This window comes from Podarcis pityusensis, assembly GCF_964106645.2.
Source record: "Podarcis pityusensis genome assembly, chromosome: 3".
NCBI classification, from domain to species: Eukaryota; Metazoa; Chordata; class Lepidosauria; order Squamata; family Lacertidae; genus Podarcis; species Podarcis pityusensis.
In genome coordinates, this window is record NC_138026.1 from 103,088,257 (window position 1) to 103,108,385 (window position 20,129).

At 41.3% G+C, this 20,129-nt stretch overlaps 1 protein-coding gene across 1 annotated transcript in view; it reads right to left on the reverse strand.

Moving 5' to 3' along the window:
* SRBD1 (S1 RNA binding domain 1) overlaps positions 1–20,129 on the reverse strand; it is a 171,192-nt gene that overhangs the window by 65,738 nt on the left and 85,325 nt on the right. The window contains exon 16 of the mRNA XM_080998131.1: positions 6,307–6,389. Coding sequence (XP_080854257.1) covers positions 6,307–6,389 — 83 coding nt within the window. The remainder of the gene's footprint in view (positions 1–6,306; positions 6,390–20,129) is intronic.

Genomic DNA, 20,129 nt, shown 5'->3' on the forward strand with positions numbered 1-20,129 from the left:
TCCTGCTCAAGTTAAGCATTCTGTTTTCACAGTGACCAGCCTAATGCTTATGGGAAGCCTGCAAACAGGACCTGAGCGCAATGGGTTTACTGTTGTTTCCAGCAAGTGGTATTCAGAAGCAAACCGCCTCCAATTAGGGAGGCACAACATGGTTTTTAGCATTACAATCCTAACATGGATAAGAAATATTAAGGTGAAATCCAATGCCTTGCTTTGTGTTCTTTTCTCAGGTTCTGTCAGTAAGAAACCTTTTTTAAAAAAACAACAACCTTACGTTTTATTTTCTGTCTCACTAGAAACAATGGGGTGGAAAGACTTACAGACATGCTCAGAAGTGTGTCTATTCCCCCCCCCCCATTTAGAGGAATGTCAGGGATAGCTTTGGATCCAACCTGCCATCTGGGATGTCCCCTTTTTCGCCCTACCAACATCAGAATGCCAACATTCACTGGGCCAGGTTGTCAAAGGAACTGTTGCCATCACAAAGAAGAAGAAGAAGAAGAGGAGGAGGAGGAGGAGGAGGAGTTTGGATTTGATATCCCGCTTTATCACTACCCAAAGGAGTCTCAAAGCGGCTAACAATCTCCTTTCCTTTCCTCCCCCACAACAAACACTCTGTGAGGTGAGTGGGGCTGAGAGACTTCAGAGAAGTGTGACTAGCCCAAGATCACCCAGCAGCTGCATGTGGAGAAGCAGGGATGCGAACTCGGTTCATCAGATTACGAGTCTACCGCTCTTAACCACTATAACCACTGGCTCTCAAGGGCGGTGCCCGATGCCCTAATTCCATTAGCGCAAGGATTTGAGCTTGCACAATGGAATTCTCCCCCCATCCTCCCCCTGCGCATACCCCCCCCAAAATGCTCTGGGTGGTTGGGGAAACCCCAATAAAAGATTTAGGAGGAGGAAGGGGATAAGTTCTGTTGCACAAGGGTAAATCATTGCGTAAATGGAACAAGAGACTCTGTGCTAATTTGGAGCACTGTCATCTATGGAGAAGGAGGCTCTGACTGACATCAGATCAACCTTCCCAGATTCAGAACTCTGTCTCTTAACAGCAGAGGGGTAATTCTGATCTATTCTATTGCCCCTGGGACATCCTCCCAAAGACCATATCATTGCACCCTAAATCTGTATTCTAAGCAAACTTTTAAAAAAAACAACCAACCTGTGGATTAATGTGGAAACAGAATAGAGATATAGGTAACTACAATCAAAAGTGATATAGACCAGTTTGCCCATTGTTTTAGTTGAGTCTAAGTGGGTATTTGGGATCCTGCTCCTTCCTACATAATTTTTTTTTTTAGTATTCACTAGTGATTCCAGGTACGATTTTAAATGTTCTCAAAATGTTCATGTAAGCACGTGTATTGTATTCAATGTAAGGACAAGTAGACTGATTAAGAAATAACCAAAACAGACAAACCTCAGATATAACTTTTATTATATATTCACTGAAGTAGTTAAGCCAGGCGTCCTCAGCCTCGGCCCTCCAGATGTTTTTGGCCTACAATTCCCATGATCCCTAGCTAGCAGGACCAGTGGTCAGGGATGATGGGAATTGTAGTCTCAAAACATCTGGAGGGCTGAGGTTGAGGAAGCCTGAGTTAAGCAGTAGCTTGACGGTCATTTCATAGATGCTGGAGTTGCATCCTGCACTCAGAAAGGTGTTAAGAGTGGGTGACCACCACTAATATTATGATTTGATATAATGCCACTTTGTTAAAAGACAGAAGACCAATTACTTTGGGACAAAGGGGCAAAAATGTAAAATAGCCGTTTGGAAGGGGAGGGACTGCACAGTTTAACGTTGACAGCAAAACCCCACAAATCAGACCACTGAACAATTGTTTCCCTGCAAAATGTGTGGTTTAAGCACATCTAAGCAAATGGCACTCTGCTCTCTGGAAGTTCTGTTCACCTCATAAATTAACCACCTCATTTCCCTCATCACACACACGAAAAGAATACAAAGTCCCTTCATACATATTTGTTTTAATAAAAGTAATAAAGCAAGTCCAGAAGTTATAGTTGTTATGACATAATCACACCTCAGAGGTTTAAAAATCACTCAGCGGCACATCATCCCTCAAAATCACTTTTTGCAAGCAACTGTCTCAAGACACCAGCCTTCTATTGTACCTGAAATACCCTGCAGTCCTATTCATATATACATTTCTAAGCACTAAGTGGAAAAACACATCTATACACATAGTTTCTATCAGTTACACACACACAATCCAGGACTACTGAAGTAAACACAGGGAATCTATGTACATCTTTGCATTCAAGTGTAAAACAGCAGTAAGTTGTAAAGATGAAAGACACTGAGTATCTATTATATCTATGGGTTTGTGTATGCGGAGTAAACATACACATCTGCCCTCGATCCTTAAAGCACAAGATTTTTAGTATATGGGTCTTTTAGAGGGAAGCATCTAACCTTGAAAAGCTGCCATATTGTGTGGAAATCTCTAAAGGTTGGAAAATTCATATCCTCCTAATAGATTCCTATTCACTGATACTAAAATTTCGACCATGTGATTATTTTGTGTGAAAAGAGTGTTTGTTAAAACTTCCTCAAATGTGGAAAGCTGTACTTTTAGTTTTTGAAAGCTCCACATCTTATCTCAGATTTGTACTTATCAAAGTGGAAAACATTTGAAGTGAAGTTCAGTGTAAACCCACTGAAACTGATATCATGTAATAAACATATGTCCTCTCCATAATTAAAAATTATGGGTGTTCAGAAGTTTCCATTTTCTATAAATGGAAACTCTCCTAGGCAAGGAGTTTCAAGGCCAGGTTGCCAACACAGAAAAGGCCGTCTCTTCAGAAACCACCTGTCTCACCCCAAAGGCAGGAGAACTCAAAGCCCACATAATTCAAAAATATAGAAGTGTCTTCTGAGATAGGCTTCTCATCCTGTAGTGCCATAAGTTCCTTTCCCCAGTGTGCATTCTTAAGAGGGTCACAACTTGCGTGATAGAACCTTTTTGAACAGCTGCTAAAGTGGAATTCACTTAACCATGAGCGCTGTTATGCAGTCAGTCCCACAACGTATCACGAGAGGGATCCCGATATTCCCTTTCAACAAAGCCTGACTGCTTACACTGATCATTGGGCTTGGCCCAAGCATAAAAAGTGCATACCAAGAGCAGATAGAAAAACATCCACTCTGCTTGCCAGCAGCGGAGAACGGTTGGCTTCCCCATGGGATCCAACTGAGAAGACCCTGCTACAATTTAATGGGCCTATTCATGGCACTAAATGTCGAAAGAATTAGGTGCAAAAACTTTAAAACCCAGCCTAGATTCATATGACAGCAATACCGACGGGACACTTGAGATTATTAAAGGAAATCTCCCACTGTCAATTAAAGGGGAAGCGACCCTTCGTGAAACAGCGTTCCCTCAACTTCCAATAGGTTATTTTAAGAAAATGGTCTCAAGCCCCCTTTCTGTCAATCTTGATTTTTTTATTTTTTTTTAAGTTACCAAAAAGCTTGACTGTAAAATATCCAGTTTCATTTTGGAAAAAGGAAAGGGGGTGGGGGAGAAACCCGCTACACATTAAACCACCAAGGGAAGAGGAGAAGGCCAGAACGAGGGCAAGAGGAGAAGGCATGGCGTTAGCCGCATTGTATTTAAACTTCACATTAGGTATTCCAATTATACTTTATAAAATCCTTCTTTGATCAGGACCCTGGAGCAATACATGGAAACTAGGGGGAGAAATTAGTTCAACTGTTTTCCCTTAAGGAGTCTGCATATAAAAGCATTATTCGCAGATTTTATTTGACACAAAATGCTGCAGTTACATCTGGAACCAAGTATGCTTCCCTTCTGGGGGCTTGAAAAACTATACACATTATCTCTCATATGCTTAAAGGATGTTAATTTCCCAAATGTGTTAAGGAGAGAAGATTTCAGAGTGTAGAACAAGGAGAAATTTATTACTGAAATGATTTTTTTTTTAAGCTACGTTCGCAAATACGGCTGGTCAATAAAATCTGCAACGTCAAAATGGTGCATATTTTTTTACTAATGTTAAATATGTGGAAAAGGATCCAGTACAGGGCTAATCTTTTCTGCTCTAAAGAAACATAAGGGCCTCTGCAACATAAGAAATCCTGGGCTAGGTAGGAGAAGACTGCGCTGTGACTCCACCTCACAGAAGTCTCAACCCATTGAACTGGGGTAATGCTGGCACTTTGTTACCACAGAGCAACTATTAGCCGAGTGTGTTTACTTTTACCCCTGGGTGGACTTAATCCCAAAGGTCTTCCTCTTCCTCCTCTTCAAGCAGAGGCTTGACAACCATATGTCAGGAGTGCTCTGATGGTGTTTCCTGCTTGGCAGGGGGTTGGACTCGATGGCCCTTGTGGTCTCTTCCAACTCTATGATTCTATGATTCTATGATTCCTTCAGCTGTTCAGCTGAAAACAAACAACTATGTTCGCTTAAAGGAAGAAAAGTCACAAAAATTTAATCCGCTCCCCTTAGACTTGTTCTGTTGCCGAAGGATAATAACACTTTTGACACACAAGTTGAACAATTTGTCTCCCTAAGTGGCACTGAATGCTCTGGTGATTCAGAATTCCTTTACATCACTGAGCATGCATCTTATATACCTTCTGGGGTGATATTTTCACTTAAAAACTTCTGACAAGAGGTTTTGTCTACCTAAAGGTATTGTCTACTCTCTGCTGTCACTGGAGGAGCAGGGAGGAACCGGCAAGACACACTTGTCATCTCGCCCACGCCGGGGTATTAATTTCGGTACCTGGTCTCCTCAGCAGGCCTGTATAGCCTTTGAAACACCAGACAGTGCTCTCAAGGGGGCTCATGCCAATGTTTGATCTAGTGGCAGCAACAACAGATCACATATGTGAGGCCCTCCACTCCTTTGATTTATATGCCCTCACTAGGAATGCTGCCAAATTATTTTGATCATAAATTGAGACCAAGATTTAAAAACAACAACAGCAACCAAGGCTCCCCTCCAATGTTTGGTTTCTAAACTCACTTCTAAAAAATGTGCTTGGACACAATTCCTTTTCGAAATGTTTTAATTTGTGCTCTCTGATAAGCTTGAGATGTTTGCTTTTTTCTAGCTTTGTGGAGAAACATCAATGATCAGAACATGAATCAACAGAAGCCATGTGGGTTCCAAGCATCTGGTAATTAATAGTATTTTCTTTTTTTAGTATTTTAACTTTTGTATGCTTTTAAGTATGGTTGTGATCCCACCTTGATATTGTTTTATCTTTTTGTAAACTGATTTGAGGGTTTTGTTTTTCTGCTTTTACAATCAAGCAATGTATAGACGAACAATCAGTGCACCTGACTCTCAAATATTTAGGAGAACTCTTAAGTTTGACGAACTGCCTCCTTAACAGTGTCAACTTGGTGAGAAGGATCTAGCAAATATGAGATTCACTTCCTGAAGTCTGGACATTTTTGAAGGCCTAGTATAACCTAGCACCCACAAACAAGTTGATAGAATTTTTGTTGTTTAGTATTGTGGCTAAAAACCACAGCTGCTCTTCTGCTTTTGAACCACCAGTGACCACTAAAGCTACTGTAAAAGAAGTAAATACTATTTCCAGTGTTTCTTCCTGCAACCCCCATGCCACTTTCCACACTACATTGGATGCCCCCCCCCCCCCCGTGAAGGGAAAAAAACATCAGATTTACAGTTTCGAAAATGATTTTCATTGCAACGGATTACATGTTCATGGCCACATACTATTTACACCACTGCCAATTTCAAAAATACGGAAATTTCCACCATATGCTAACATACGTATTTGCTCAAATGTATTTTTTAATCATTAAAATGTTTCCACTTCATATTTAATTAATTTTAAAGGTATGGGGAATAAAGGCTCCCGGATCAAATAGCTGAAGAAATGTCATAGACAAGGATATAGGCCAATAGCCTCTGAGTGGAGAATCAATATCTTATAGTGTTTTCCCAAGAGGGCTTAAAAAAAACCCAACCCATTGTTGTAGCAATGTGAAAGAGAGAAGGCTTTGCAGATCAGGTTACCAGCCTGATCTGATGTTTTTAATAGACAATAAATCTGGCTGCAGCCATCGCTAAGTCTCAGTCGCAATCGTTAAAGCCAGAGAATTTTTAAAGAAAAAACCTGCACCAGGACTTATAAATATTTATTACCATTCCACAAATCTTTTAAAGCAGACATATAACTAGTTGACACTTAATTACCAAGCACTGTTTCAGTGTTCCTTCATATCAGGTTGGATTATACTTAGATTAAAATGATCTGCACTGCCTTACCTGGTACATTCCAACTCCAATGTGTTTGGGCTCAATTTTCACTAGCTCAGCTAATGGGTCCTGTACTCGTCTCGCAATGGAAACTGGGGGGGAGAAAAGAGCAAAAAATAAATAAAAAAATAAGAATGGTGTCCTGTGAAATGTAGGACTAAGTAAGTACATTTTGTTGCGTCTGTCCAGTGTTGGTAACTTTCATTCTGTGGAGCAAGAAAAATAAAGTTACAGGATACCAGGGGTGGGGAGTGGGGGAGAGTTTCACATGAGAAAATGCCATTTTATTGTAAAAATATGTAGCACATTTTCATCAAAGCACCTCTAGAAACTAATCCCATCATGTAAACTTTTTTAGGGTCTACTTTTTAAAAATGCAAGTAAGAGATTAAGTAAGAGGACCCTACACGCCTCCGTAATCAGATATCAACACAAACACACCATTAACCAACTTTTGAAGCAAACATAAAATTAGCTTAGGCAAATTACATAAACAGTTAACAAAATTTATTTTACACCACATTTTGAGCTGGAAATCTGGGTAATTTAGTAATTTAGACAATCAGAACATAAAATAACAGATTACTGTGATGTGTGGCCCTCTTAATCAGTTGTTCACTTTTCTCCATCTCTTTTTAAAAAGAACACTGTTAATATTTTTTCAGTGCTGTACACTACTTTGGAAATATTGCCTAGGAAACCATTTATAAATCTTTAAATAAAGAAATAAACAAAAACTCTATTTTTCATTCAGCAGAATTAATCAATTAATGGATGCTGTGGATAGATTTTGTTAAGTGAACGTTTTAAGAAATATGAATTTCAATTGTAGCTGCCCTGTTCTGTGAAAGTATCCAAAGTTATAATTTTACAAATTATACCCAACATGTGCAAAATTTATACATCTGAGTTGAAACGGTTGTTTTCAGTACACAGTTTCAAAACATAAACGTTATCATGCATCATATATGCTCTCTTATACTATAGTCATCAGTTACCTCGGTCACATAAAGATAAAGGTAAAGGTATCCCTGACCGTTAGGTTGTCACGGACGACTCTGGGGTTGCGGCGCTGATCTCACTCTATAGGCCAAGGAGCCGGCATTTGTCTGCTGATAGCTTCCAGGTCATGTGGCCAGAATGACTAAGCTGCTTCTGGCGAACCAAAGCAGTGCACAGAAACGCCGTTTACCTTCCTGCCGGAGCGATACCTATTTATCTACTTGCACTCTGATGTGCTTTTGAACTGCTAGGTTGGCAGGAGCAGGGACCTAGCAACAGGAGCTCACCCCGTCACAGGGATTCGAACCGCCAACCTTCTGATCAGCAAGTCCTAGGCTCTGTGGTTTAGAAAACAGCACCACCTGCGTCACATACATTGCACTAATATTCACTAAGCTTGTGCATCAACTGCAACCAGATATCTGACACTGTGTGAATGGTCCAATCTTCCTATTGCATTGTTGTTGCTAGTCCTGGATAGTTTATATTGATATACAGTGGTACCTCTGGTGAAGAACTTAATTCGTTCTGGAGGTCCATTCTTAACCTGAAACTGTTCTTAACCTGAGGTACCACTTTAGCTAATGGGGCCTCCCACTGCTGCCACACGATTTCTGTTCTCATGCTGAAGCAAAGTTCTTAACCCGAGGTACTATTTCTGCATTAGTGGAGTCTATAACCTGAAGCGTCTGTAACCCGAGGTACTGTCGGGGAACCAGCCCACCAGGTGCGGAGGAAAAATGACGAGGAGTCATGGGTGAAGGTTTAAGCAAGGAGTGAGCCCTCTCTCCCAGCAGCCTTGCATGTTTATTAGCCTTGCGCACATTACATCATGTTGCATATACACGTGTAGCACTCGGGTGGAAAACAGCTAGGGTTTGCATTTCTTAGAATAACTTCTCTACCAGGACATAACTCCAGACAGCATGACAGCCGCGTAAGCTTTGCAGTTAGGCAGCGCGACAGTGACCCAGGCGTGTGGGGGAACAAGTCAGCAGATGCTTCCTCTTGCACAATCTTGCACAAGGGTGCTATTTTTCTATTGCATCCCCACAAGGTACCACTGTATTTGCATAGCGTTTGTTCAAGCACACAAAAGTATGCACACACTCCTTGGCATGTCCTCAAATGACAATACCGTGATATCACTGTAACCAATATCTCAACTCATTTCTCATCAAATAGTAACCCGAGAACAATGTTTTCTCAAAACGGTCTATATATCTCTATCTATATATCTTGCAATTCCGCAGAGAACAAACATTATTTATTTTATTATTAGAGCTGCAATAGCTAACAGATGGCCAAGCCAATTAAACACTTTTAGTTGACTAACATAGATCACAGAATCATGGAACTGTAGAGTTGGAAGGGCCTCCAAGGATTATCCAGTCCAACCCCCCTATAATGGTGGAATCTCAACACAGATTGAGGCAGGTAGATAGATACACACTCACACAGAGTTGTCCAATTAAGTGGGAGCATATTTTGAGCTGGATCAAGATTTCACTGCTGACAATGGAGATTTCAGATTCTACCCCTTCCCTTGCAGTCCTCAGTGTACCACTGCTCTAAAGAGTCACCAACAGATTAAAACTGTTACTCCATAAATTGGCCTCCCTCCACCTCTGCCAACTGGATTGCTCTGCTAGATCAGTGGTCTTCTGGGGGCAGAATGAATTCTTTCCTTGGCTCTGCACCCTGATCACAACATAGCCATTTGGCTTTTTCAAAGCCCACACTAATAATATCAATGGAGGGTTTTAAAAGCTTAATTTTTAAACTTTTTATTTATTGCATTTTGGGGTGGAGAAATCCCAAAGCCAGGGAGTTGCAAGCCTTTGTTTCGATAATTTGTGTTAATAGATAGGAAGCTGCCTTATACAGAGAACCCTGGTGTGTATAGCCCAATATTCTCTACACTGACTGCAGAACTCTCCATGGTTTCAGACAGAGGTCTTATTCCAGCCCTACCTCGAGATAACTGGGACTTGAACCTGTGAAAAGCATGTGCTCTACCGCAGTGCTACAGCCCCTTCAAAGAACGCTGAATGAGCTGCACTGCTCATTCTGTAATTCTCAAACTGTGTACTATGAGTAATTAAAGGCTCAATTTTGTCCAAAGCATCCACACACAGAGGGAACAGGCAGCTGCATCTCTGGACAATTCCTTGTTCTAGCCTTGCATCTTTCCAATCAGTCATTGTTGGTAATTCTTTTTTGGTGCGACGGGACCATTCAATCGCTCCCAAAGCCTAATTATCCATCAGCAAAAGATTCTCCCTGTCATAGCTGCCTGTCACCAGTGCTGGATTACGTATAAGCTAAACAAGCTATAGTTTAGGGCCCCACAATTAATATACTTCTTAATTGTATTTCAGTTCAACAATTACTTTGATAATATACATATTTTGTTATGTGCAAATGACTTTAGATACCTATTAGGTACATAAATTACCATATAGCATATATTCAACACAAAAAACAGCAACAATTTGTTGTTGACAAAGACAGCTAGACATATAAGGGGCCCCATTACCTTCAGTAGCTTAGGGTCTCATCAAACCTAAATCCGGCCCTGCCCGTCACAGTCAGGGTTGAGGAATGCATAGGAACACACAAGAGGCAGAAAGACTTCACTGCTTCAGCAAGGTCACACCCCAAACAGGAAGACATGTGTAGTCCTTCCTGTTCAGCAAGGTCGAACAGCCAACTCAGGTGGGAAGTGCTATTCTGAAGCCTGAGAGTATGTCACTCCAAGAAGGTGTTTGCAGCATGTTGGTACGCCTGGCATGCTATACCAGGAAGTGTCCATGTCAGCTTTTGGGCCCTGCGTCTCAAATTCAATTCAGTATTACAAGTAACAATCTGCTGCGTGCGTTTTCCTTCCCAAGCCTTTCAAGTTCTTGTTTATGTATCTGCTGAGTGGGTTTCGTTCGTGATACTTTTCAATATTCTGGAATGTTCCAAAATTCATTTCTGATAGCTGAGGATGGGGGAGAAATTTGATTCGGTTTGTACTCAAAGGCGAGCTTACCTAATGCACAGATACCGAAAGAGGTATGCAAACCAAAACACAGCCGTCCTTTGAAGTTCACACTTCACTGAATTTTGCAATCCAGTTCTCCAGCCAAGCAATGTGTGCAAAAATACTAGGTTAAAAGTGTGCCTACGTTAGTGAAAACTACAAACAAACTGTATTAGGATACATTTGCACCAAATGCTGGTGAATTTTCACAAAGACTTAAAAGAAGAAGAAGATATTGCACAATGATGTGGAAATGTGGAGGAATGGACATAGGTTTGGAAAAATGAGAACTGAAATTGAAATATTTGCTCATCCCTAATGACAGCTCACCGCATGAGGGGGCTGCACACAGAACCAAAGGTTCCCAGTTCAAGACCCTGAAACTCCTGCCAATTGGTACAGAAATTTGGCGAGGGAAAAAAGTAGCTGCGTTTTATGGAAGCAACCGACCCTAGAAATTGTATCCATGCACGCATGTAAGTATTTCATGCAATTCATATACCGTTTGTTTGCAAAACCCCTCAAAGCGGTTTTACAAAAAGAATAAAGCAATAAAATCAGTTTAAAAAAAACAACTGCTCAAAGCAACTATTTAAAAAAATCAAATAATAATCAAAACAACGATAAGCTAAAAACAGATGAAAACATTATATGTATCTGGGCAGGCTTGTCTAAACAAAAGCGTTTTTAGCAGGCGCTGAAAAGAGTACAGTGAAGGTAGCTTGCTGGAAGTTAACAGGCAAGAAGCTCTAAACCAGGGGTCAGTAAACTTTTTCAGCAGGGAGCCGGTCCACCGTCCCTCAGACCTTGTGTGGGGAGGGGGCAACTATATTCTGAAGAAGAAGAAAAAATGAACGAATTCCTATGCCCCACAAATAACCCAGAGATGCATTTAAAATAAAAGCACACATTCTACTCATGTAAAAACACGCTGATTCCCGGACCGCCCATGGGCCGGATTTAGAAGGCGATTGGGCCAGATCTGGCCCCCGGGCCTTAGTTTGCCTACCCATGCTCTAGACTGTAGCCACTAGAAGACTGACAAATACAGAGTGACTATACAAGGCACCTATCCTTCCAAGTGATCTCATGACCATTAGCTACAACAGAGTTTCAGAAAACGATGATGTTTACCTTAGCACATAATTACAAACACACTGCTCTGAAAGGGTCACAGGCATTTTGATAGAAACTGATGCTTCAAGACAAGAGAACAAACCCGATACGTAATTGTTTACGTGAGATCTCTCCAGTACCACAACACAAAGGCACGCACCTACGCACACCGCAGAGAGCCGCATTCACAGGTCTACATCCCCACCTTCCGATAAAGATGCATAGTTAAGGTTAAGTTCACTGCTCGGTCACGCACAAGTTTTCACATCCTTTATTACAAGTTTTAACATACACCGACAATGGCAGCTCGCAGGCTTGGCTTAGAAAGAACCACACTGGTGACATCCGATCCGCCAGCTTCTATAACAGAGAACTTGTGAATTCAAAGGCTTTCACATATGCCTTTCTTGTCAAAAACACAAAAGGTTAATCAGTGCAAGCAGTACAGCTTAGGAGAGAAATGCTCTCCTATAATAATCACACATATAATTACCAATTGGAGCTCCAGTGGTAAGAGATCAAGAACAGTCTTTAAAAGGCGGTATTATTTTACCAAAGAAGAATGGGGGAAGAGGTAACAAAGGGTTGGAGTAGACGGTTTTGCTTTGTTTTTGTTTTTTAAAGGAAGAGGAAGACAGGAAGAAAGTTATGAAGGGAAGCCCAGTTGCAAACACAGAACAGAACGAATTTATCTGTGTATGTTCAGAGACCCACCTTTACATTAGGCATGATTGGAGCAGCCAACACAAATTAAAATAAAACTGCGCAAATAAAATACAAGACTGATTCTAACAGACACAATATATGCCTAACATCAAATAATGTAAAGTGCCATAATACTCTGACGTAAAAATTAACAGCAAAGTTTGAGTCCTCCTTCGGTAGCCAACACTTTATTTTTCTCGGAGTTTAAAAATGGCAAATAGAGGGGTGTTTTCCTTGGCACCACCCTCTGCTGCCAACAATTAATATTTTCCATTTATTGTCGTTTTATTCTTTTAAAAAAAGGATTTTTATTATTTTCATTAAACATTACGGACAGCAAATATAACCACGCAGAATTATTTCAGTTACAAGCTGGTACAAAGCAAAGCACAGCTGTTTTCCAATCTCAGCTTCTGCTGCCAACCACTGGCATCCTTGAAAGCCAGCAATGGTGAGTAGGAACATTAGAACAGCCCTGCTGAATGACGCCATTGGCCTATGTAGCCCAGTATCCCCTTCTCACAATGGCCAACCACATGCCTATGGGAAGCCTGCAAGCTGGGCCTGAGCGCAATTGTCCACTCTTCCCTCATGATTTTCAGCAACCAGTGTTCAAAGGAATACTGCCTCTGTCAGTAGAGAGAGAACATAGCACCCACGGCTCCTAGCCACTGACAGTCTTACCCACCATGAACAGAACTAATCCTCTTTGACAAATCTCTCACAACATTTCCGTGAGTCAGATTAGGTCAACAGAGTACCTCTCTTCACAACATCATGGGCCAGGATAGCCTTGACCCTGACCTACATGCACAGCGTTATACACACATAAAGGTAAAGGGACCCCTGACCGTTAGGTCCAGTCGTGGACAACTCTGGGGTTGCGGCGCTCATCTCACTTTACTGGCCGAGGGAGCCGGCATAAAGCTTACGGGTCATGTGGCCAGCATGACTAAGCCGCTTCTGGCGAACCAGAGCAGCACACGGAAACGCCGTTTACCTTCCCGCCGGAGTGGTACCTGTTTATCTACTTGCACTTCGTGCTTTCGAACTGGTAGGTTGGCAGGAGCAGGGGCCAAGCAACGGGAGTTCACCCCGTCGCAGGGATTCGAACTGCTGACCTTCTGATTGGCAAGCCCTAGGCTCTGTGGTTTAGACCAAGCACCACCCGCGTCCCAATATACACATAGATGACCCCTTTTCAGACCTTTGGGGGACTACCACAAAGATTGGGGTCAGTGGCCCAGCTTCTCACCTTACTTGGCCACACACAAGTTGAACACACAGAGAAGAAGAGTATTGTGACTGGAGCAAGATGAACCAAAGAGCTTCATAGTGGAGTAGGGATTCGAAACTGGGTACGCCTAGTACTATTTTGACATGCTAACCACTGTACCACACTGCTTCTGAACATCCCCAGAGGGACATGGTTTCTGTTCCACAAAAGCTGATATATTTGTTCGTCTTCATGACACAAAAGATTCTAGGTTGTTGTTTCTTGCCACAGACTAACAGGACATATACCACAGGGATTCTTTCCCTGGGAAAGAATAACATTAATAGTTATTATACACGTTTTGAAATATTCTAACAAAATATTAAAGTGTCGAGTAGAATTATTTTACAACACATTAAAATTAACTGACTTCTATATCAATTTTTGGGAGCAAACTAAGAGACACATTTCTTTTTAAATGCTTATACTAATCTTAACTAGTGTTTTCATTCACAGATATTGGATTTTTCTTTCCAAAAGAAAAATATAAGGAGTTAAAAATAAGTATGATGATGATGAGGCTATTCTGTTTAAAAAGTTTCTTTTAAAGGTCAGCTGGGACAAACATCAAAGCACATTCATAATCTTTAAAATAGTGTTGTCAAAACAAGACATCTGAAGGCTGGAGGTGTGAAGTGAATCTTGTGAAGTCAGACCATGCTTCTTTTAAAATTAAAAAGAAATAAGAGTGATATAGTGTTTTGACTTCTACACGAGGCTGTTTCAGTTTATTGAGGAAACATAACCTGAAGATTCCTCCTGCGAAGCTGAGGCAAAACCTTTTAGGTCATCAATTAGGAATAAAACACGATTGCAACATCTGGCATGACAACAGCATATTGTGCTGTCATGCAGGAAACCCATGTAAAATTTCATGGCTGGAGGGGAGGGGAGGAGCCAGGTGGCAAAGCGAATCTCATACACACACTTTTCACCTCGCCATCTCTGGCATACAATGCAGATGTTTCAGTACGGATACCATCTTATCATCCAGATAGCTTGGGGCGCCTTGCAAAAGAAGTGATTTAATAACAGTTTGGTGGTCTCAGTCCACCTCCATGCTACATATTTGACATGACAAAGCCACCGCACAGTTTTAACATTTTTGCCCATGAGCAGTGAAGTGTCTTGACAGTGCTGTTGGGGAGAGAGGGAGCAGGGGCTCTGAGGAGCTTGTCTTAAGCAAAAACCAGAACAAAACGAAAACCACAAGCGAATAATGTCAACTCCTTGCCTGGCTAACAAACTGAGTTACATTCTTCTTCCTCAAAGCACTGTTAATTCATTCCCTATCAGGAGTGGCATTTTATACCCAATTTTTTACAGTAGCCAAAACAGTGGTGCTACAAATGCGTTAGCTCACAACCAAAGGATACGCAAGCAAAAGGTGTCCACATACCCTAATGCAAATACAACTGGAGGGATGGTTTCTAAGGCGAAAAAGAGGGAATAATTTTGTGTTGTGATTTTATCTTGTGAGATCTACAGGTATAGGGCAGTGTACAAATTAACAACGACAACAATTTTCTCTATTGTCTTTCCTTATCCCTCCCACTTTTCTTCATGTGTCTCATCTATTTCCTAGACAAGGAAGTCTGTTTCTCGGGCAAGGACCTGCAGGCAGGCAAGTTTGGTCACTGTTATTTTGCTATATACTGTACAAGAGGAGCAGCCAAAGTGGTGCACTCCCGATGTTGCTAGACTGGGCACCATGTTAACTACCCCTTCTTTAGGACTAATGAAAATGTGCCCTGTAAAGTAAACTGGAAAACTGACTGCTTCCTTGACCAGGAAATAGAACACTAGACCCACAGATGGGGAACCTAGGTCAAATTAGAGACAATAATACTACAGCGTTTCGTTTTTAGCTATTTCGCTATTCTGTTGAGGATGAGGAATCATTCCATAAGTTGAGCAGACACAACCAAGAGGGCGGGAAAACACACCACAACGCTATACTAGTAATGCAGGTGGTATTTGGGTGCTCACACCCAAATCTTCTTTGAACGTCAACTGCTGTCCAAAGCACACAGACATTGATCAAGTCAACTACAGCTCCCATCATCCCTGACCTGAGCTGGCAGGAGCCAAGGGGAGCTGAAGTCCAAAACACTGGAAGTAAGTTGGGGAAATAAGTTGTCTTGTGTGGGTTACACCCAAAAAGCAGCCTGAAAATGCATCAGTAAATAGAAAATGGTAATAAATAATAGTGTTTAAATCCTCCTTACTATGTATGGCATCCAGTTATGCAGCTGCCAGACACAGGCTCCGTAGGGAGATGTGCCGAATAATAATAAAAATGTAAACATCGCCACTTCATGCTGAGCACTGCAGTTGTGGGTGGGGAAAATGTTTCAGCATAAAGATGGCAATATCTAAAACAGGCTTGAAACGGTTTGCCCGTATTTTCAGAATGCCGACAAAAAAAAAAACCATGACAAATTTTAAAAGATTCATCAGAAGATAGATCGCACCTAGGAAAATCTTGCTTGGAATACATGAATAATTTAGAAAGTGGTCTAAAATTTGCTTACACATTTTGGGACTCAGAGAGAAAAAAATACATCTGGAAAAGGAACAATGAAGAAAATTGTTACTATAGCATCAACGAGTTCTCTTGGCTTGTACTTTTAAATAATAATATGTATAATAAACATTAAACATGCTTTTTTCAATTTATATTGAAAAAGTAATAAAATATTACTTGATTTGGCTCACTTACGTCCCTTTCCTCATATGGGGAGATATTTGTAGTGGCATGGAAAGCACTGTTTCATCATATTAACAGAGGCCGCAATCCAGGGAGTGTTAAAATTAGGCACAGAGTTGTGAAAAGGGAATAGGGAGACACATAACCACAGTGTTAAAATGCTGAAAGTTGGGAGTCACCCAGTGAATTTGATTGGCAGGAGACAAAGAGAAAGCACTCCATATAATTCTGTTGTAATAACTTTGAGGAATACGCTGCCATAAGGTAGTGATGCCCACTAGCTTAGATGACTTTAAGCCACCTATTAAAGGAGGACAGGTCTGTTGATGGTTACTAGTCATGATGACTATAGACATCCTCCAGGTTCAGAGGCAATGTACCTCTGAATATCAGCCTTTGGGGAACAACAATTGGAGAGGGACGCTGTCCGTATGTCCTTACTGAGGGCTTCCCATAGGAATATGGTTGATCACTGTGCAAAACAGGATGCTGGACTAGACAGGCCGTTGGTTTCATCTAGCAGGACTCTTCCTAGGTCTCAGAAAGTGTCCCCTTAGAATCCACAATTCTCTCCCTCTCTCATCATCTGAATTCAAAACACATTGAGAATGTACAGTTTGGATTTTTCCAAGGGGGAAATGCCACCAGCACAGGAAAAAAATCTATAATTTCTTGGTGAGTTAATCCCATTAGGTTTTGTGGCGCAATGTACAGTGGTACCTTGGGTTAAGCACTTAATTTGTTCTGGAGGTCCGTCCTTAACCTGAAACTGTTCTTAACCTGAGGTACCACTTTAGCTAATGGGCCCTCCCGCTGCTGCTGCGCCACTGCCACACAATTTCTGTTCTCATCCTGAAGCAAAGTTCTTAACCTGAGGTACTATTTCTGGGTTAGCGGAGTCTGTAACCTGAAGTGTCTGTAACCCAAGGTACCACTGTATAAGACTGGCAATAAGCAGGCTTGGTGGAGGAGTGGCAAAAGTCTTTCTCGCCAAGAAACAGGGCCACCAAAGGCTGACCTGTTCCTCCAGTCCAACAGTGACAATACACCTTAACACCTATCGGTGAAGAGCTGCCAGACACTTCTATGCCAAAAATTAAAAGTGCTGTGCCTCAGGAAACAAACGTGCCCGTGACTTTGGGTAGACTAGCAGACACCAAGTAGAATGCCTTAGGGTAGGCATGGGGGCCTTGGAGGTGAAACCAGTTGCCAAATGATGGCCAGTAGCAATCACCCACCATATCCTATGAGCCACACACTACAGGACTGGCTTTTGTTGTTTAGTTGTATCTGACTCTTTGTGACCCCATGGACTAGAGCACGCCAGGCACTCCTGCTTCTACTGCCTCCCACAGTTTGGTCAAACTCATGCTGGTAGCTTCGAGAACATTGTCCAACCATCTCGTCCTCTGTCGTCCTCTTCTCCTTGCGCCCTCCATCTTTCCCAACATCAGGGACTTTTCTAGGGAGTCTTCTCTTCTCATGAGGTGGCCAAAGTATTGGAGCCTCAGCTTCACAATCTGTCCTTCCAGTGGGCACTCAGGGCTAATTTCCTTAAGAATGGAGAGGTTTGATCTTTTTGCAGTCCATGGGACTCTCAAGAGTCTCCTCCAGCACCATAATTCAAAAGCATCAATTCTTCGGCGATTAGCCTTCTTTATGGTCCAGCTCTCACTTCCATACATCACTACTGGGAAAACCATAGCTTTAACTATACGGGCCTTTGTTGGCAAGGTGATGTCTCTGCTTTTTAAGATGCTGTCTACATACAGGACAGGCTACATACACACAAATTCACACCCAAGCTACTACAGTTTAGCCTAGGGACCCTGGAAGCCCCCTACAACTGGTCTGCACAATCTGTGACTTGCAAAGCCAAATGCAACCTACTAGCCATGTATGGTTACTCACCAGAAGGTCTATAAACCTTCAATTTTTGCTGCTTCAAAAATTGAGAGGGATGAATGTCAAGCATCTGGTGAACTACAATACAGAACTGATGAGCTACATCCAACTTAAAAGGTCACAAGTTATGCCCTGCACCACACCAGCTTTGTATATCATAATGGCAGACTCCCCCCTCCCTTTTTTGCTGCAGTACCAACCCTTTCTTCACAGGTTTCCCCTCCTTCTTGTGGTATTTAAGGCCAAGATAATAGGGGGGAAATGCCTGAGGAAAATAGTAAGAGGAGGAGGAGGAGAATCAGTTTCTCCCTCTTCTCCTTCTCACAGCCCGGAACACAGATCAAATGTTTGCAATCAGATATGCAAGCTCTTTGCTGGATTCCGTTCTCTTAAACAAACACTTTGAACATAGTTACCCTATAAACTTAAACCACTTGCCAGGCAACATCAACTGAAATGGCTTCACCGTTCTAAGCCAACAAGAACGGTTGTGTATTGAAATATTATGAGCCTTCCAGATGCTGGTGGAATGGGCACGATTTTACAAAATGACCATATAAACAAACATATGACAACCACAAGCTATTAGATGAGGATTAGCTCAACCTCAATCTTCCCATAAATAAGAACATTCTGCTTTTTTTTGTTTGAGCCTTGGACGTTTCTCCGTGTCGAAATGTGCAAGTACAAAACATATGTTGCACGCTTGCAGATTATATTTCCTTTGCTTTAAAAACCCAACTCAACATTTTAAAATGGTGTCATTAAAATAATTCTTAATTAAAGCTATATATATATACACCCATTAAGGTACTCTGAGAATAGGGGGAAAGTGTGCAGCTGCCATCCTTTTAGGTAAAGGATTTCAGCACATTATCTAACACAGCAATGGGAATTTTTCAGCCTACTTCTTGGGTTTGAGATTAATTCTATGCCATAACAACCTTTATAAAGTTATCAACAAACCACCCCACTCCTTCGACATTCTGCCACTCGTCACAGTGACCAAGGAACAGAACTCAGGAACAGACTGTGTAGGAAGTAGTGTAATGGATCTCAATGGCTAAGGTCCAGAGAATTCCCTGGGCTCCTCTGATTTCTGGGAAAAGGGTCTGATATCTCTAGCAAAAGGTTGCTGAACTTCCCCCACCCCCAACCCAAGATCAACTTGCCAGATGAAGCTCTGTTATTTTCTACTTTAATAAAAAATAAAATCACTTTGGTCCAGTCTTGGTGCTGTTCCTGGAATAAACAAAGTAGAAATTTGTCTCTGGCTCCTTCCAAACTTTCTGTGTTTTTGTATTGCTGAATCAAAAGGTTATTTTCTGAAAGAAGCTGATTTCTGCCTGATAATATGAAATAACTATTATGTGTATCAATTATTACTGTTTTTATTATTATTAATTAAATTTATATGCCGCCCTTCATCGGAGGATCACAGGGCAATTTATAGTATAAAAACACAAAAATATGTTAACACAATAACAAACTTAACAATGGCCCCCCTCCCGAGAGAAAGACCAGAACTACAAATACATAAGAAACAACCAAAAATGAATGCACTGCATCTGGGAAGCAAATTAACAAAATGCATAAAATCATGAGGAACAAGAATGATGTAAACGTGGTTGACTCTAATTAAAACTTAAGTTCGTAGCAACACCTGGAAACACCTGGTGTCATTTATTTATTTCTATACCACCAAAATGCAGGGAAGAAATACCAAGGCAGTGAAGAGCATAAAATCAACAATAAAATTACACTCATAAGTGCAAAATTGAGTGCAGTCAAAAGACAGCAGTCATACAGTCAGTCTAAATGCATTCTCATTTTGAACCACTATAAGTTTACATTGAGTTGTATTAATCGTGTGATGAATTTGTTTGCTTTTCGCCTCATTTATATGATACTCTGTCCTGATATCCCTATGGCAATTGTAACGCTTGTTCATTTTTATGCTATTTTGAACCACTTTGGGTGCAACATTGTTGTTGGAAAAGTGAAATGCAAATATTAAATCAAACCTCTTTACTTTCTGCAACACAATCAAATGTCTGCCATTCATTCCTATGGGGAATTTTAATGTTTGA